Genomic DNA, 20,427 nt, shown 5'->3' on the forward strand with positions numbered 1-20,427 from the left:
ATCTCGTCCTGAGAGACGTCACCAAACCCCCGTGTACTGGCGCCCCCCGTGCCAACCAGGCTCTCCTGTCTCCCCAGGGCCACCCTCCTCCAGCTAAGGTCTGGGTGGCAGCCGCCCTTGTCCCTGTCTTCCGGGGGCAGGGGAAGCAGCCACCACAGTCCCACCCTTGCCATCTTCTCTGAGACGTGCTCTGTCAGGTGTGCCCTCTGTCTCTTGGATTTTTCATATTTTGCCCTCCACGGACTCCTTACTTTGAACCTGAGAATATGCTCAGGAGTCACTTTGAGTTCCCAGAAAACCCCAGTCTCCATCTCCTGCTTTCCCTGTTTCCTCCCCAGCAGGCTCCAGGAGACTCAGGCACTTCTTAAGTCCCTTTGCGAGCCGGGCTTTCCCTGACTGGGGCCCAGGGCCCTCCTGGCGTCAGACCCCAGGCTGTCCTCAGCTCTGTCCTGAATGGTTCTGCGTGATCTTACATTTTTTTTAAACATTTGTTTATTTTTGAGAGACAGAGACAGAGCATGAGCAGGGGAGGAGCAGAGAGAGAGGGAGACACAGACTCCGAGGCAGGCTCCATGCTCTGAGCTGTCAGCACAGAGCCCGATGCGGGGCTCGAACTCACAGACTGCGAGATCGTGACCTGAGCCGAAGTCGGACGCTCAACCAACTGAGCCACCCAGGTGCCCTGGATTAGTTTCCTTTTGAGAACCGTTCCTGGTTTTATGAGAAGTGCAGATTCTTTACTCACATTTCTTTTGGTGCCTCAACTTCAGCGCGATGTCTTGTGGTCTCATGCCAAGGGAGCCCTGCCCGCGTCTGCCCGTCCCCGGGGAGGGTGAGCGTGTGGTGAGGGGTGCCAGCACAGACGTGGCTGACGTTTACCAGCCGCTTCCAGCCTACACCGACCTGGCGACCCCTTCAACCATCTGCCATCTGCCAGGTGGGGGAGGGAAGGAAGGTGGAGCTGGGTCAGGTCAGGCAGCTTGCTCAGGGCTCAGAGTAAGTGATGGGTGAGAATTCAAATCCTGATTTGTCCGTTCCCTAAGCCACGGAAGTACTTGGCTTCACCTGCAGCTGTGAGCCTGTGGGGGGTGAGGGTGTCGAACTCGGGGCTGCTATAAGGCCTCCCCAAATCCATGTGTGCTCCCAGCTCTGTCAGGCTGAAGAATGAATGCTGTAAATACATCTCACTGCACTCCAAGTGGATGTAGACATTGCTGTGATTCGTAGACCGCAGATTAGTTTAAATGTGTTAGTGATTTATAACAGCTTTTTGTTACTAAGGGTTTTTCTTAGTCAACAGATGCCAAAAATAGAACTATTTCTTTTTGGTGTTAAAACGGATAGTTTCTTAAGTACATTTATGTGTGTATTTGTACATTTACTTGTATCTCTGTGTGTGTGGATGTGTGCATAAATGCTGCCCTCCCCTAAGGGAACTGTGTGACCTGGGGCACAGGGACTAGGGTTTGTGGGAGACAGGGACTTGCCTTTTTTATTTTATGCCCTTTTATTCAGTTTTTATAATTTCGGCATGCACGTGTATTACTTTTACATAAGAAATTCAGGAAGTCCTCCTGTTGGAAAAGGTTAGGCGCCCCTGGGCCAGACTATGGTTTCTGAGGACAAGGATGGGCCGTGTCCCCTTCTGCCTCCCTGGCTGTGGTGCGTGGGCTGTGGGGACACTCATTCCGCACCTACCACCTGCATTAGCGGATCGCCGCCTGTTTGCGGGGGGCCCTACCTTAGCTCAGTGAACACAGGTGCTTCCCTTCCCCAGGAAGATGCCCTCGTGCTCCTTTTCTCTGGTGTGCTGTTTCACGGGTTTGTCCCTTTTTGTGAGGTCTGCAGACCCTCCACCCCTAAATCCAGCCCGCTTTCCCACACCCTGCCGCTTTCTCTCCTCCACGGGGGCACAGCCGTGGTGGCGCCTCCCCGGCCCACTCTGTCTCCGTCAGCGAGAAGGTGGGATGTCGGAGGCTGAACATCTGGCGGGTGGTTTGGAAGGGCCGGGGGTGGGGGTTGGGGGGCGGTGAACGCCGCAGTGAGTGATGGCATTCAAGTCTGACATGTGCTTACGTGGCCGTGGCCGGGCCTCCCTTTGAAAGCCGCCAGACGCTCCTGCTTGCCAGGAAAAGAGGTCTGGCCGGTTTGGAGAGGGTCAGGAAGAGGTGGAGATAACCACCCTGCCAGCCCGCACAAGGGGGACTTTCTTAGGGGGACTTTCTTGAGCTGCCGGCCCGTGGTCCGGCACCACAGTGATGGTTACCTTGGGGGAAGCCCTCTGGCAATAGGAAATGTGCATGCTGTGGCGGTGTGTGTTTGTGTGTGTGTGTGTGTGTACACATGTACGTACATACACTTACTGCTCCTGAAGTGATGGAGGGGTTGTGGGCAGAACCCTCTTTGCTTCCTTCCTGTTCGTCTTGTCACAGCTTCTGTTCAGGACGGAGGAAGGTGGAGAGCAGCACCGTCCTCTGAAGCGGAGCTCCGGGTCCGTTTCCATGCTTGTCTGCAACATTTGGAAGAGATCACTCTCTTGTAATTGAACATTCCTGGATATGTGTATTTTCTTTGAAACAGCCTCCATACGCTTAGGAAAAAGTGGTTATTCTGCCTTCTCAACAGTGGTCTGCACCAGACTGTCTCGTGTTATTTTCTTGGTTTCCTGAACCTGAAACATTGAAGGAGAATTCTGAAAGTTTGGAAGGAAACCAACATGGCATATGGGATTTTCCTTCTCTCTCCGGGAGCCCACACACAAGAGCAGATTCTGTCATACAGAAACAAGAGATGAGGGATTGTTCTGTGGTTCTGATACAATTGCCACGTTCTTGCGAAGTTACGTCATGAGAATTGCTTTTTCTTCTGCGGTGTTTTGGTTTCCAAGGAGGCATTAGCAGTGTGTGTGTGTGTGTGTGTGTGTGTGTGTGTGTGTGTGTGTGTGTGGTGAGAGAGTTGGAGGATGGAAAGATGGGGTTTTGGTGTGATTCGGATTAAAAAGCCAGGCTCAAAAAGCTGGAGCTCTCCCCATCCTGCCAGCCTGCCCCTGATCAGCAGGGGCCACAGCCAGTACAGGCAGGTAAAAGTGCACCCCTGAGTTAGTTTCATTAATCTCTTGGTACCTCCATTTCCTCACCTGTGAAAAAAAGTTTGTTAATGCATGGAAATCCTTAGAGCCTGAAACGAAGTGATAGATAGCGTTGTGGGAGTACCTTGAGGCCAAGGGTTGGTCTGATTCCTCTGCACAGAGCAGGGTTTGGGCAGTTTCACCAAGTTTGCTGAACTGATGAGGGAGTGACCAGGGCACAAGACACCGTGGCTGTGGCTGTAGCCTCAGGGCCATCCGGGAAGACAAACTCTGTGGGGGTCCCTGCCTAGCTTATTGGCTGCTGTGTGTTAGGATGCACACGGGCTGGGGTCAGGTGAGGAGGGGGACCTGCCCCCTTGTGCTCCTGGCACACCAGCACCTCAGGGTGCTTTCACGCCCCAATCTGCCTCACTTGCTGAGGGCATCCTCCTTGCCCTCGGCCGCCCTTTCCTTGAAGCGCTCCCACTGGTCCTTCGAGACCCAGCTCAAGGGTGCTTGTCAGTGATGTCTTCTTTGACCCCCAGGGTGAACCTGTGATCTGTTACAGCATGTGTCCCCGTGAGCAGCTACTTTGGGGAGTTCTCCCCACTACGCTGCGGGGCCCTGGAGAGCAGAACTGGTCCTCCAGCGGGCTGGGTGGGTGACGAGTGAATGAATGAACAGCTGAGCAGCGTGTGTAGCTGTTACCCACTCGTGACAGCCCCAAGCTTAGAGGTCATCCTTGGTTCCTCTCTTTTCTTCTCCCCTCCCGTGTGGTCCATCAGCAAGTCTTGTATCTTTCCCTCTGGAACCTACCCCGCCATGTCCATCCCCAACCCCTGTGGCTAGCAGTCTATGCCGTCATCCTCTCCTACCCCAGCTGGCTCCGAGGCTCCGGCTTTGTCTCTTTTCATTCAGTTCTATGCCGAGTAGCCAAAGTGATCTCACAAACAGTAAGATCAGATCCTGTCACTCCCCTGCTCACAGCCCTCTAGTACACCAGAGGGTTCCCACTGCACTCTGGATAAAACCCACACTCCCGCCGTGGCATCAAGGCCCTTCATGCTCTGGCCCCAGCCTGTCTGTCCATTGCCTTCTGCCCACCCTGGTCCATCTGCCTCCATCACAAGCCTGCTAAGCTCATGTGCATCTCAGGGCCTTTGCACTTGCTGCACCCTCTGCAAAGAACACATGCTGGTTTTTATGGGCTGACTGCTTCCTGAGGTTTCAGTCAAATTTCACATCCTCAGAGCGTCTTTCCTTGACCACCTGGCAAATACCGTCCTCCACCATCTTTTAGTTTTGGGAGACACTTCTCAGTATCTGAAATTATCTCCTTTGTTTCCACGTGTGTATTTTCTTTCTTTTTAAATTTTTTTTTTGATGTGTATTTATTTTTGAGAGAGAGACAGAGCATGAGTGGGGGAATGGCAGAGAGAGAGGGACACACAGAATCTGAAGCAGGCTCCGGGCTCTGAGCTGTCAGCACAGAGCCTGACACGGGGCTCAAACTCAAGAACCATGAGATCATGACCCGAGGAGAAGTCGGAAGCTTAACTGACTGAGCCACCCAGGCGCCCCGACCCATGTGTGTATTTTCTGACTTCTACACTGGAATATAAGTTCTCTGGGAGCAGGGCCTGCTGGTTTTGTGTCCCTTAGTGCCTGGAACAGGGGTTCTGAACCAGGCATCTGTGAATTCGGATGGGAAAAATATGACATCTTTATTTTCACCAACTTCTCACTGAAGTTTAGCATTTCTCTCAGTTACTAACACAGACAATGAGTCATAGTAATAGTAGCACTTGGGACTTTGTCACCAATAAAAATCACAGGTATTTTCATATCACATAATAATTATTGACGTCTTAGAATATCTATACTCATAACTACTTTTAAATTATGGTAGTTATTCAACCTCCCAACGTATCTTGTTATATCATGCAATAATAAAGAAATATATATATTCCCTTACATGGAGAAATATGTTATTGTATTATAAATTATTTTAAAATAGCTATAGTTTAATATAATTGTTTTCCTGGGTAATCCTATGTAGTTGGTTTCCTATGTGATTTTATGAGTTTAAAAATACTTCTATGAAAAGGGACCCAGAGCCTTCACTAGGCTGCCAGAAGGGTCCAAGGCATAAACACGGTTAGAAGCCGTGGCTGGAACAATACCTATGTGAAGTAGGAGCTCGACGAATGAATGGTGCTTCTCTTTCCCCATTCAGATGAGACCCTTGTGTTTTCATGGTCGGGTTTGTGGTGGCGTGGCATGGATGTGGTGTTTCGGAAGTAGCCCTGATCAGGGTCTTTTGGAAAGCCCCTCTCACTACCTGACACTACGGAGCCGGGGTTGGGAGCCAGGCCCGCTGCTGTCCTTTTCTTTCAGACACAGCCTCTGCCTTCAGCCTTTTCGTGCTTCTGCTGCCTTCACACTCCGGCCGACTGTCCCTGCAACCGGGCAGATGCCACCCCCCTACAAGTGAGGGCAGAGTGTCTCAGTTTGGTTGACCAGCAGAGACTGGCATCTTAGCGTCCCGAGTTCCCAGGAGAATCAGGTGGCCACTCTGGTGCAGTCAGTCTGGCCTGGGAGGCACAGTCGCCGTCCTCAGGGCCCCTCCCAAGGGGTGGAGAAGCGGTTCTCCGGGAGGGGCCTAGGCCAGGCTGACTCCCTTGATGGGAGTCTGGTCCCCGATGAGGAGTTGGGGCCTGGCCAGGTCTCAGGGACTGAAAGTGGATGGGTGGGGGTGTCCCTGGGCCCTGGAAAGATGTTCTGTTCTGCTTGGTTCTGTTATTTCTTAGTATGTGAAATATCACTCGTCTGAGACATGCTGCCCACGAGTTAGGCTATTTTTGTCCATGGCGAGACTTGCAGGAGTCAGATCTGAAACAAGCGCTCTGTCTTTCTTTCCAGCCCAGGCTGCCCGTGGGGAGCGCAGGGCTAACACGCTGTGGCTGCCGTGCTCTGTGTCCAGGTGGGCCCGAGGGGCGTGCGGTAGGCAGGTCAGGCCTCCGGGAGGAGGAGCTGCCCTCAGACACCTGGACTCAGCCTCCGCTGTCCGGTGGCCTGGCATCCACAGCTGGGAACCCCTTTCCCGCAGTGGAGGCCTGTGGTTTCACAGAGCGTGATGCCGTGCTTTCTTTAAGCTAATATTTTATTTGTTTATTTTAGGAAAAAACAATAGGCATAAATGAACAGAACTGTAGGATTAGATTAACACTCACAGTGACCAGTAACTGGGATTGAGTGCTTGGTCTGTGGCTAGCCCGGGCCGAGTGTTTCACATGCATTTTTCTCACAGGGTCCTCATGGGCTCTTGGAGGAGGCCCAGGCGCTGGTGTCGACGGACCAGGGTTTGAACACCCCAGTCCCACTGCTCAACTAGCAGTTGCATCACCTCTTGGTGCCTCAGTTTCCCAGAAGAGTCTCCCCTGCCTGGGGTTGTCGTGAAGACAAAATGAACTAAAATGTAGCACTTAGCCCAGCTTCGCGCAGCTGCCGCTCCCTGCGTGTGCTGCTGTCGGTGTTGGACGGGGGCACCTGAGTGCGCCCCCCCCAGCGATGATGGAGAAACGGGCAGAGGTGGTAGCGTCCTTCGGACGGGATGCAGGGGGTGGGCGAATGAACTGTCATGGAAGAGGGCGTGAGAACCAAACGTGGCCTCTGTGTTGAAGGGCTATGTGACTTGAGGGCTTCTGGTGTCGGGTGAGTGGGGAGAGCCAAGGTCTCTGGTTTGGGCTCCATGTTGGGCCCCCCCGGGGCAGACCCGCAGAGTACCAGGCATACTGTGAAAGGACCGAAGCTCACATCAGCCCGGAACTGATGCAGGTTGGATCCACAACATCATCACACAGCATCAGGCTGGCTGTCTCCCGTGCCCTCTTCCCCTCGTGACTCTGTCAGGCTTGGGTTGAGTCACTTCAGTCTGGCCCGAGCTGATCTGAACAGAGGCCATCCAACAGGCTGGTTGCTTCTGGCATAGAGAGCCTGGCTGGGTTGGCCCCGACTCCCAGTCCGCATGAGTTGGTTTGTCCGGTCTGAGACAGCCCTGCAGCTTGAGTCAGTCTCATGCTGCCTCTTTGAGCTCTTGAGCCTTACTCTCAGCCTCAGTTTCTGGATTTCCCACTTTGAAGTCTCTAGGTTCTCATGGGGTGTCTGTGGGAAGGTCTCGTCTGCCTGACTCCTGGGAGGCCTTCCCTTTGCTCCAGACGTGGGTTCCCCTTCTCTCAGTCCTGTCTCTTCTGCACTGGAAATTCCTCAACGTCTTTTTGCTTGTTAATAACCCTTCTCTCGGGGCACCTGTGTGCCTTAGTCGGTTAAGTGTCTGAATCTTGATCTTGTCTCCGGTTTGTGAATTCAAACCCCACGTCGGGCTCTGCCCTGTAAGCTTGAAATTCTTGTTCTCCCTCTCTCTTTTCCCCACCCTTGCTTGTGTACACACGCTGTCTGTCTCACTCTCTCAAAATAAATAAATAAACTTAAGAAAGTAACTCTTCTCTTGTCATGGGCTAACGTGGTTTGTTTTTGCTCTTTTCATATTTCTTTGATTATTTCAAAGGGACGTGGAAGGGAGCAGTTAAACATGTGAGTTCAGGGTGCCATCGTGAAACAACACTGGTGGCTGCTGCTTTCATTGTAGTGTAATTTACATACCGTAAAATTCACCCACTCCAAGTGTGTGATTCTGTGATTTTGAGTGAATTTACGGAGCTGCATTTAACAGTCGTGATGATCCTGTTTTAGAACATTTCCGTCACCTCAGAAAGATCCCTGTGCCCGTCTGCAGTCAGTCCTGCCTCCACCCCAGCCCACCGCTGATGTGCTCCTGTCTCTATGAGTTTGCCTTGTTTTGGCATTTCATAAAAATGGCATCCTACAGTACAGTCTTTTGGGTCTGACCTCTTTGACTTAGCATAATGTTTCTGAGGTTTATTCATGTTACAGTTTGCATCAGTATTTCGTTTCTTTATTACTGAGTAGTAGTCCACGGTAGGGAAATATCTCATTGTTTATCCACTCACCACTGGAGGAGCAAGGAGCGTTTAGATTGTTTCCAACTTTTGGCTCTGGTGAATAATCCATGTACATGTCTTTGTGCGGACATATGCTTTCATTTTTTTAAAAGGTAGCTACCTAGGAGTAGAATTGCTGGTCATTTGATAAGCGTCTGTTCAACTTTTTAAGAAACTACCAAGCTGTTTTCCAAAGGAGTTGTACCTTTTACCTCCTACCAGCAAGGTTTAAGGGCTCCATTTCTCCGCGTCCTTGCCAGCGCTTGGTTTTGTCTTTTTCATTATAGCCATCCTGGTGGGTCTGAAGCGCTGTCTCATTGTGGTTTTGCTTCGCCTTTCCCCATGGCATTCCCCTCCTTTGACATCTGTATGCCTTCTTTTGTTAAAGGTCTCTTGGCATCTCTCACGCAGCTGCCTTCCAAACCTGCCCCAGCCACGGCTCAGGGTCCTGGGTGACCGCAAGCACGGCTCTTCTGAGGACAGAGGGATTGACAAATGGCGGTTCTCAGCCCGTCCCCTTTCCCTGCTGGTGAAAGAGGAGTTTGGCCTCTGCTGCTCGGGTTTTCCTCTGAGGAAAAACTTTGCCGACCTGTGCTTTCCCCCCCTTCTCTTTTGGTATAAAAATTATCAAGCATTCAGAAAAGTTGAGAGACTAGTGCAGTGAACGCCTGTCAATAGATGTCAGGCGTTAGCATTTTGCCATAGTTGCTTTATCTCTACTTCAGCGTATTTTGCAGACTGATCGGAAACTAAATTGTAAACTCATTTTAGCCCTGAATTCTGCCACAGCGCATCGCCCGGACAGACTTTCTCCTACTTAATCTCCCCACTGATACTATCACGCCCCAGAAAATTAATGGTAGTTCGATATCATCTAAAATATCCGTATTCAGCTGTCCCTGGCTGACTCCCAAATGTCATTTATAGCTCAGACTGGTTCTTCTCAGCGTTTGGGGGAGGAAAGGCGGGAAGGCGGACGGCTCACAGGCTGTTGCTCGGGAGGAGATGGCCGGCGAGGAAGATGGCGGAGAGGTTGTGAGGGAGCGGCCATCGTGGCTTTGGAGATGGGGGCGGACGGAGCCTGCAGCACCCTTGGGCGCACGGACCTTGTCGGGCGTGCGACTCTGTTCTGTTCCGAAGCGCTGCTCTGTGATGAGCCCTGGGGCTGAGGCTCCAGCAGGTCCCAGGCAGGGTCGAGATCTTTTCCACCCATCTCCAGACCATCTTCCCCAGCGAGCTTCAGGCGAGACCTTGCTCTCCAGGGTGGGCTTTCTCACGGGCACCGCAGACTCGGCATATATCCCAGATTAAATTCATCATCTTCTTCACAGATCTGCTGCACCACCTCTGTTCCTGCCCTCGATGGGGGACACGCCGTCCTTCTGGCACCTCAAGCCAGACACCGTTCACCCTCAGCTCATCCACCCCGATCGCCCTTCCCCATCAGTTTCTGTTGATTTTCTGTCTCTGTTGTCTCCCCGTCTGTCTCCTCTCTGACTCCACTGCAACAACCTCGCTTAGCTCAGGGGACCTTCATCTCTGGCCTGAATAAATGCAGTTGGCTGCCGGCTGGTACCTGACCTTCTCCTTTCCTTCCCTTCTTGCACCCTCCCTACTCTCCTGGTCACTTTCCTGCTAAAGAGCAGGTGGTGGCTGCAGCTCCGTGTTGTTGACTGATGTGATAAATGCCCTCCTAGAGGCATGTACGCGTTGGCACGAGAGCATCTGGTTCTGGTTCCAGTGGTCCAGGCTCGGTAACCCGAGGAAACGACATTTGAGCAGGGTCTTGAATGATGATGGGATGGTGGGGCTGCGTGACTAGAGGCCCCAAAGCGTGAGTTACTTAACCTCTCTGTGCCTCAAACTCCTCACACCTAATGTGGGAGCGATAGCACCTACCTGAGGCGGTTGTGAGGGTTAGGTCATGTACGCAAAGTGCGCGGCATGGGGTGAGCGGTATGCGAATATTAGCTGTGATCACATTATTACTGATGAAACGGTCTTGTGCACAGGGAAGCACGGTAGGAGCGGTTTGTACTCTTTCCCTGCTTTCTTTGAAAACAAAGGTCACAAACTCTAGTGCCTGAGAGGGCCAGGCATGCACCCAAATGGTTGCACAGCCCAGGTGCCGTCCGGAAGGCACTTGCTCCAGTGCGGGGGCAGCTGTCGCTCAGCTCCGCTGATGCTCATCAAGTAGCAACGTGGGCCCAGTACTGCCAGGTATTCTCATTTTCAAGAAAGGCTGGAAATCCATAATTCCATGTGAAGCTTTCTAATTAAATGTTGTTGATGAATTTTAAAAATACTAAAACCTGTACAAGCCCAAGAAACGATGTCTGTGGGTCATACTTAGCCTGTAGGCTGCTGGCTTATAAGCTTTGTTTATGAAGGTCTCCCCCGGGGTCTAGCACAGCTCCTCCTCCAGGGTGGGTTGAAGTTGGGTTTGAAGCTGGTTTTTATGAGCCCCTTTTTCCTTGTAGGACTTCTCCAGACAGGTTATGTCACCGACGGAGGCTGCCCTGAAGCTCCCTGTGGCCCGGAGACTATGTACAAGAGGAATGGTCTGATGGCTAGTGTGTTGGTCACCTCCGCCACTCCACAGGTACAGGGGCTGTGAGAACTGGGGCATTTGGGGGGCAGGGGGAGTCCTTTCAGCTGACCTAGTCCCCAGCTAAGTCGTGGGCAGCAGGGCAGCAGGGCTCCGTGAATACCACCATTTTTAGCGCTCCCGTGGCCCCTGGCCACACCAGGCGTGAGATGTGGGAGGCGGTCAGCCCTGAGGATCAGTGTGTTTTCTGTGGTGCTTCTCTTCAAAGATAAACTGTCACCTGCCCGGTCCGGTCATAGCAAGTGCCACATTCCATTTTGGTGGCAAGATGGGATCAGATCTTTCCAAGAAAAGCTGCTGCCGATTATAAATAAGTCACACATTCCAGAATGAAGTCAGACAGAAGTGCTTCCAACTGGCTCAGTGTTCTCATTTGCCTTATTCAGTAGGAAATGGCTGCAAGGACTGGTGGTCTGAGAGTGGCCTGGGCGGGGGCTCCTGCCCTGGGGGTTTGGGAGCTTGTTTTCCAAGTGCGTGACGGGAGAGAGGCATGCTAGGAGGAGCGGGTGTCAGGCCCAGGGATGCCACCTTGCCGAACGTGTAACGCGTGGCTCCTGTGACAAGCTGGCAAGGGAACACTCAGCGTGGTGAGCTTGTAAGTCCCTCACGGTTGAGCTGGGCTTTTGAAACGATCCTGTGTGATCAGCTAGAACTTCACAGGAACCAATTCGTAGCTTAGAAACCTTTAAAAAAGTCTCTATTTTGACCTCTGCCTCTGAAAACACACTTGTGAGTACCTTTTCAAATTCCCTGATGGTGCCGGTATAGATTTGAATAAAGTCCCTGCATTGTCATCAGCACCAGCACTGATGTATTTGGAGCAGCACTGGGTTAAGTAAGGCCCCCTGTGTGAGTGTGTGTGTCTGGGGCAGATGTAACGGGGTGTTACAGGGAAGTTACAACACCTGAGGTCCCAGGAGTGGACTGTGTTCGGTAACTGGAGGAATCAGACTTCTGTTTGCATTCACAGTTTACGTTCCATCTCGAGTAGAGTTTCTTTCTTTTCTGATCTCTGTGTGTGTGTGCATATATATACACCTACATATACCCGTGTACGTATATACTATGTGTAGGTACGTCCGTGTGTATATGTGCACGTGTGTGTATACGTGTATCTGGAACATGGCAAGTACTCCATAGTTAGCGAGTGAAAGAACACATGTACTCAATTGGTTTTGGTGACTGAATGACCCCACACACATACACCCCATAATTCAGCGTGTATTCCACACCAGGCCCTTGCCTTGCATGTTCCACAGGCATTATCACACTAATCCTCACACTCACCTTCACCCCCAGTCTCTAGATGGGGAAACCAAGGCAGGAGGGGAGGACTACACTGGCTCAAATCACACAGCTGGTCAGCAGTGGGTGGGGATTCGGAGCCAGGCTTCCGTGACTCAAGCCAGTGCTCTTAACCACAATGACACTACACTGAGGAAAATCACTTAGCCTGCTTTCTGGAAGGTGGTTGAGGAAGTGCAGAGTGATTTACCGGTAATCACCTGCTCAGGCAGGGTCTGTGCCTAAGACTGAGGGGCGGGACAGACTGCCAATTCCAGAGGCACTTGGGATTAGTGTTTGTTACTTTTCAGAAGTTAAGCACAGATTCTCCTCAGGGGAGAATGTCCCATCAATTCGTGGAACTTTTTGTTTTAGTTAAATTTTTATTTTAATCTTTGTTCATATTTTTGAGAGAGAGAGAGAGAGAGAGAGACAGAGAGAGAGAGAGAGAGACAGAGTGTGAACAGGGGAGGAACAGAGAGAGAGGGAGACACAGAATCCGAAGCAGGCTCCATGCTCTGAGCCGTCAGCACAGAGCCCGACAGGGGGCTTGAACCCACGACTGTGAGATCAGGACCCGAGCTGAAGTCAGACGCTTAACCGACTGAGCCACCCAGGCGCCCCATTCATGGCACTTTTAAAGTAGCCATGTCCACCCCACCCACGCCCCTTGAATCGGCGTCTCCGGGGGAGGGGGATTCTGCCAGCTGCTTTGTAAGCTTCATTTTATATAACCCGTCCCACAGTCCTGGGGAGTAGGTCCAGCAGCTCTGTTTTACAGAGACGGGGAGGTCAGGCAGCGGCTAGTGCGGGGCTGGCATCCCAACCAGGCCTGACGTGAGAGCTCTTAACCCTACGATGTGCTACTTCAGGTCACAGGCTTCTGGGTACTGTAACCTCGTTTGTAGAACGTTCAGATGACACAGGCCTGTTGGAACCTACAGGTTGGAGTTTCTGCGCTTCCTTTTAACCTCACATTTTCAGTTGTTGACTGGTGGTTTCCCTCACTGGCCTAAAAACACTCCAGTTTCCAGTAAGATTGCAAGGTTTTTCCAGATATAGCCATTTTGGAAAGAGTGAAATAAAGAAGAATTAATAAAAGCATGTTCTCTAAATCCCGGTCCAAGATATTGAGGTTAATGGAAACCACAAAGTCCCTCTTCATGGGTTGAGACGAATAAAACCATTTACGAATGGGCACAGTTTTTGGGTGGTAAGCTTGATTGGTTCCCCAAAGTAGAATTTGATGAAATTAAATAAAATCTAAGAGAAGGTACGTTCAACATTCTGGGATCCCCGCAGTGTTGGGTTTCATGAAACTGGCCACATTTGGGGAGTTTTAACTTGCTCTTTTATGGGAGACACTTTCTCTACATGCAGGGCCCAGGGTGTTCTTAGCGAGGGGCTCTACCAAATAGAACTTTCGGGCCTGTCTCCAAAGCCAGTTGGTTACGTCTCACCTCATCAGCTAGCAGGCTTTGAATTTCAAGTGTCCCCTACATGAAATAAGCCTTGAGGGCCAGTTTAATACTTTGTGTAAGAATTTCCTGCAGTGACTTCAAGAAAAAAACAAAGGTGAAACCAGGTGATGTTTGAAAGACGTCATAGAACAGACGATTGCCTCAGGCCTCCTGAGGTGTGAAGGCCCGCTTCTCTCTGAAGGAAGAGTGGGCTGAATCTTTTTACCCCACCAGCTACACAACGGGCTGGAGGCAGTCTGGGGTAGTGATTGAGGGGGGATGCGTCTGGCCTCACATAGATGCAAAACTAGGTTCATCTCCTGGCTCTTCAGTTTCCTAGCTGCGATACCTTGGGGAGGTGGCATGGCCTCTGCTTCCTAATCTGCAAAATGGGAATAAAAATAGTGTGTGCTCAAAGAGTTCTCAAGAGAATTAAATAAGAGTATTTGTATGGAACAGGGCAAAGCAGCGAGCAGTAGCAGCTTTTGTCCCTGCATGGTTCTGTCACTCTCGTGTCCTCGGTTCTGGGTGTGGGGGCCAGTGATTCTGGGGTCAGCCCGACTGCTCAGGTGGTACCCTCTCTCCCTGTCCTCCACAGGGCAGCAGCAGCTCAGACTCTCTGGAGGGCCAGGGCTGCGACTATGCCAGCAAGAGCTACGATGCCGTTGTCTTCGATGTCTTGAAAGTGAGTCCCGAGGAATTTGCTGTAAGTAATACGACAGCTGTGGGTGTGTGGACACCAAAACAGTGTGATGGGGGTGGGGGGCAGCGAAAAGTTCCTCCGGTTGGAAACAAGCCAAATGACCCATAATAGGGACCATGGGATAGAATATTCTTTTTGAAATGCCAAGCAGCATTAAAAAGGATGCCGTCAATCTAGAAATTAACCACCTTGGAAGTCATGCGCAGTATATATGGAAAGTAAGTGAAAGGAGCAAGTTATGGCACAATTAATAGAGAACGGTGCCGTTTTTAAAAAGCATGTACAGCACACACACGATTTATATTTGTGTAGGAAGAGGTCTAGATCTGATGTTTACATAGTCCTAAATATCTGGATATAAATAGCCAAACGTTATTTACTGTAGTTTCTGGTTGTAGGGTTCTGGTTAATTGGAATTTAGTTTTTCTTCTTTTTCTTTATTTGTAAATTGTACATTTTTACAGTGACTGTTTTCTACAATGGTAGAAAATAATATTTTGTAATAATAAAGTTTTTAAAAATTGTTTCTTCTCCAACAAGTGTGTCTGTGCTGCTCTGAGGGGCAGAGTTGGCTCCTTGTTTCGCCAGGACTTGGTTTCTTCCTTTTGTACTTTGAGGGTGAACAGTTTATTGTCCCTGGGGTGACGTTGGGCCTCATTGCAGGTACTGTCCCAGGGCAACCCTAGAAGTGTCTCCCGCCACGCCCACTCCTCCCTGTCCCCCTTGCCGGACCAGGCTTTGTGCCCTCCAGGGTGCTGTGGGAGGGCACTGGGCCGCATCTCATCATTCTGCCATTGTCGGCCTCCGCGTTTATTTTGTGCCTTGCTGAGCCTGGCACGTGGGTCACCTCCTTCAGCGTAGCCAAGGGATCATATAAAAACCTGTGTAAAACTCTAGCAGCTGCCTTGTAGGAGAATGAGACCCTGTGTTCCTCAGGAGGCCTCCAGTGCCCCCTGGGGTCTGGCCAAGCCTCCTCTCCTGCCCCCATCTCCTCTCCCCAGCTAGACCTCTGCTCCTTCTTTCTAACCCAGACTCACCTGGCATCTCCCTGCTGCAGGGCCCTGCACGTCCTTTCCTTCCCTCCTACTGGCTCTTCTCTACCTGTCTCTGTCTCTGTCCTTGGACTAAAGTGGCCTCTCTCCATCACTCTCTTTTCCCTTACCCTGCTCCAGCTTCTTCAATTTCTCATTACTACCTAACATTTCACACCATAGAATAACAGTTGTGCTCTGTCTCCTCCACCAGAATAGAAACTCTTTAAGGACAGGAACTTATTGTGACTTGTTCATTGCTCTTTCCAAGGTGCCCAGAAGAGTGCCTAGCTCATAGTAGGTAGTCAGTGAATACATGTTGACTAAAAGAATTCAGTCTTCAGAGTAACCCAATGAAACAGAATTATTAGCTCCTGATTTTCTTTTTTTCTTTTTTTTAATGTTTTAAAAAAATTTATTTTATTTTATTTTTTTAGTTTTGAGACAGAGAGAGACAGAGCCTGAGCAGGGGAGGGCCAGAGAGAGAGAGAGAGACACAGAATTTGAAGCAGGCTCCAGGCTCTGAGCTGTCAGCACAGAGCCCAACGCGGGGCTCAAACTCAGAGACTGTGAGATCATGACCCGAGCTGAAGTCGAATGCTTAACCGACTGAGCCACCCAGGCGCCCCATTTTTCTTTTTTTTTTTTTTAATGTTTATTTATTTATTTAGAGAGAGAGAGGGAGGGAGAGAGAAAGCATGAGCAGGGGGAGGGGCAGAGAGAATGGAGACAGAATCCCAAGCAGGCTTCGTGATGTCAGCATGGAGCCTGATGTGGGGCTCGATTCCATGGACCGTGAAACCATGACCTGTTAGCTCCTGATTTCCTAATGAAGAAATGAAGGATCTAAGAGATGATTTTTTTTTTTTTTTTTTTTTTTTGCCTGGATCACATAGCCAGGTGTGGGCAGAGCCAGGTCTAAAACCTTCATCTGCTGACTATTCAGCTAATGCTGGACCGTGATAATAAGGGCAACTCCTATTTTTGAACACCTACCATGTCTAGGTTGTAACACTAAGTGTTTTACGTGTATTATCTAATCGACTTCTCACATCAGCCTTATACATTAGGTGTATTTGTTATTCCCAGTATACTGATGAGGAAGTCAGTTCTTAAAAAGTCACCTCTTCACGCAGATGGTAAGTGTCACTGTCTATCTGGGATTTAAAACTAGGACTGGCATTCTTGACCAGCACTATCCAACAGAAATATAATCTGAACCACACGTGCAATTTTATTTAATTTATTTATATATATGTTTAAAACACTTTAATTCCAGTATAGTTAGCATACAGTGTTATATTAGTTTCAGGTGTACAATATAGTGATCCAACAGTTCAATGTATTACTCAGTACTCCTCATGATAAGTGTCCTTCCCCTACTTCACCCATCCCCCCCCCCCTCGCCCCCCAGCAAACCGTCTGTTTGTTCTCTATAGTTGAGTCTGTTTTTGCTTTGTCTTTTTTCCCCTTTATTCATTTGTTTTGTTTCTTTAATTCCACATATGAATGAAATCTCTGACTGACTTACTTTGTTTAGCATTATACTCTTCAGATCCATCCATATTGTTTCAAATGGCAAGATTTTATTCTTTTTTTATGGCTGAATAGTATTCTTTTGTGTATTTATACCATGTGTTCTCTATCCACTCATCTGTTGATGGACAGTTGGGCTGTTTCTTTAATTTTGGCTATTGTAAATAATGCTTCAATAAACACAGGGGTGCACATATCCTTTGAAATTAGTTTTCTCATATATTTTTTTTAATGTTTATTTTTTGAGAGCGAGAGAGGGGGGGGGAAGAGCAGAGAGAGGGAGAGAGAAGATCCGAAGCAGGCTGTTCACTGACAGCTCGATGCAGGGCTCAAACTCATAAACTGAGAGCATGACCTGAGCTGAAGTCAGACGCTTAACCAACTGAGCCGCCCAGGTGCCCCAGTGTTTTCATATTCTTTGGGTAAATACTCAGTTGTGTGGTTACTGGATCATAGGGTAGTTCTATTTTTAATTTTTTGAGGAACCTCTGTACTGTTTTCTACAGTGGCTGCAACAGTTTGCATTCCCACCAACAGAGCACAAAGGGTCCTTTTTCTCCGTATCCTTGCCAACATTTGTCGTTTTCTCATGTTTTTGATTTTAGCCATTCTGACTGGTATGAGGTGATACCTCATTGTGGTTTTGATTTGCATTTTCCTGATGATGAGTGATGTTGAACATCTTTTCATATGTCTGTTGGCCATCTGGATGTCTTCTTTGGAGAAGTGCCTGTTCATGTCTCCTGCCCATTTCTTAATTGGAATTATTTGGGTTTTTGGTGTTGAGTTGTATAAGTTCTTTATATGTTTTGGATACTAAACCTTTATTGGATATATCATTTGCAAATATCTTTCCCCCATTCGATATGTTGTCTTTTAGTTTTATTGATTGTTTTCTTTGCTGTGCAGAAGGATTTTATTTTGTTGGAGTCCCAAAAGTTTATTCTTGCTTTTGTTTTCCTTGCCTCACAAGACATGCCTAGAAAAATGTTGTTATGGCTGATGTCAGATAAATTATTGCCTGTGCTCTCTTCTAGGGTTTTTATGGTTTCAGTTCTCACATTCAGGACTTTAATCCATTTTGAGTTTATTTTTATGTATGTATGGTGTAAGAAAGTTGTCCAGTTTCATTCTTTTGCATATGGCTGTCCAGTTTTCCCAACATTATTTGTTGAAGGGACCCTGATTTTTTTTTAATGTTTATTTATTTTTGAGGGAGAGTGAGGCAGGGCTCAAAATCACAAACCATGAGATCATGACCGAAGCCGAAGTGGTATGCTTAACAGACTGAGCCACCTAGGCTCCATGACTGCCTTTTTCCTACTGCATGTTCTTGCCTCTTTTGTCAAGGATTAATTGAGCATATAATTATGGGTTTATTTCTGTGCTTTCTATTGTGTTCTATTGATCTGTGTATCTGTTTTTGTACCAGTACCACACGGTTTTGATCATTACGGCTTTGTAGTATAACTTGAAATCTGGAATTGTGATACCTCCACCTTTGTTTTCCTGTTTTAAGATTGCCTTGGCTATTTGGGAGTTTTTTTGTGGTTTCATAGAAATTTTAGGATTGCTTGTTCTAGTTCTATAAAAAATGCTGTTTGTATTTTGATAGGGATTGCATTAAATCCGTAGATTGCTCTGGGTAGTATGGACGTTTTAACAATACTTGTTCTTCCAATTCATGGGCTAGTGTTGTCTTTAATTTCTTTCATTGGTGTTTTATAGTTTTCAGTGTACAGGTCTTTTACCTCCTTGGTTAAGTTTGTTCATGGGTATTTTATCATTTTTTGGTGCAACTGTAAATGGGATTGTTTCTTAATTTCTTTTTGCTGATTTATTATTTGTGTATAGAAATGCAATGGATTTTTGTACATTGATTTTGTATCCTGCAACCTTACTGAATTCATTTCTCAATTTTAGTAGCTTCTTGGTGGAGATTTTAGGGTTTTCTATATCACATATGCAATTTTAAATTTGCTTGTAGCCACATTAAAGAAAGGAGTTGAAATTATATTTTTATTTTTAATGTTTATTATTATTTTTAAAGTTTATTTATTTATTTTGAGAGAGAACATGAACAGGGGAGGGGCAGAGAGAGAGGGAGGGAGGGAGGGAGAGAGAGAGAGAGAGAGAGAGAGAATGAGAATCCCAAGCAGGCTCTGCACTGCCAGTGCAGAGCCTACACGGGGCTTGAACCTACAAACCGTGAGATCATGACCTGGGCTGAAATCAAGAGTCAAACACTTAACTGACTGAGCCACCTCGGTGCCCCTGAGATTACTTTAAAAATATATTTTACTTTACTTGGTATATCTAAAATAGTATCATTTCAACATGTAAGCAACATGAAATTATTGAGAGAAGTGAAATTAGATTACCATCAATATTTTTGACCCAAACACTTTTTGCCAAAAGAAAGCAAAATAATGTAATCAAGTAAGTCAAGGAAAAAAAATGTGAGCCAAAGATTTTATATCCAGTAACACTGACTTTCAGGTATTAAGGGCACGGACTATTATGAACATGCAAGAAGATTATTCTTCAGAGAATGTTATTCCTGTGAACCCTTTCTGAGGAATTTACCAGAGAACAAGCTTCAGGCCGTGAAAATGATTAGAGAAACATCACTATAAAGACTGATGGAGAGCAGTGAACACTCAGTTACTGTAGAGTTAAGACCGAATGACTAAGGGAAGGAGAAGGTATGGTGTGTAATGGCTGTGTTGCCCATGTAATAGATGCAGTGTGACTCTTACAGTGTAAACTGTCAAAAATGTGGGAGGATGGAGAGAACATATACAAAACTTTCATAACTTTTCTCAGTAATTACACTGATGGTGGTAGCATTAATATTGTTATTCTAAGACTGTTGTGCGAATAAAGTAGGATAAAGGAAATGAATAATTATGGGATAATGCAATCCTGTATACCCTGTGTCCTTGAGACCAGGATTTTCAATATGGAAGAAAGGAGATAAGAGATGTAATACAGAAGAAGGTAAGTAAGTTAGGGGGAGAAAAGTGTCCTGAATTTGAATTGGAAATATCAGTATGAATTCCAGACTGTGGTCGTGAAATACCATTTACCACTGAAAGAGACCGGGGCTTCCCAGAGAATTGCTTGATTCTAGGTCTAGGACAGGAAATGTTCAAGATGAGCCTGTACATCTTTCCAATACCAGCGAGGAAGCTATCGAGGACCAAGAGGGTCATGTCAAAAGGACTCAGGAGCCACCTAGAGGAAGAAGCTGCCATTGTCCAGTGATGGGATCCTTTGAGCTTCAAAAGAATAATATTTGGAATTGATTGAAACCCATCAAACAATGGGTCATCACTGGATGACAATAGGGAACAAATTTATTACCTTAAAACCTAAGAAATAGAAAGAAAGAATCCAGTATTTGTCTTACCTTTCACTTTTGAACTTTTGAACTGTACTGGGTAACCAAATAGTGGGTAAGGATAATTTCAGTTAATAAGTGGAAAAGGAATGATAGAATTGGAATACAGTATCATCATTTTATAACCCGAGTGAGTTAATAGATCTAAGCATTGAGCATCAATAGCTACTGACACAAAAGGAGAGACATTATGTGCTTCCTGATGGAACAGCACAGCACCACCTCCATTCCTGCCAAAGGGATCAAACCTGTGTCTGCTCAAGTCTCCGGGTGCAGCTGACAATTTGCAGGAAATGCCAAGGACAGAGGAACAT

The 20,427-nt window shown here is 47.9% G+C and overlaps 1 protein-coding gene across 9 annotated transcripts in view; it reads left to right on the forward strand.

Moving 5' to 3' along the window:
* The window catches only part of RALGPS1 (Ral GEF with PH domain and SH3 binding motif 1), a 269,628-nt gene that overhangs the window by 35,545 nt on the left and 213,656 nt on the right, over window positions 1–20,427 (forward strand). For all 9 annotated transcript variants that reach the window (XM_042914070.1, XM_042914073.1, XM_042914074.1 and 6 more), the window contains 2 exons: window positions 10,569–10,690; window positions 14,039–14,146. In XM_042914070.1, coding sequence (XP_042770004.1) covers window positions 10,569–10,690; window positions 14,039–14,146 — 230 coding nt within the window. The remainder of the gene's footprint in view (window positions 1–10,568; window positions 10,691–14,038; window positions 14,147–20,427) is intronic.

The sequence above is a fragment of the Panthera leo genome, chromosome D4 (genome assembly GCF_018350215.1).
Source record: "Panthera leo isolate Ple1 chromosome D4, P.leo_Ple1_pat1.1, whole genome shotgun sequence".
NCBI lineage: Eukaryota > Metazoa > Chordata > Mammalia > Carnivora > Felidae > Panthera > Panthera leo.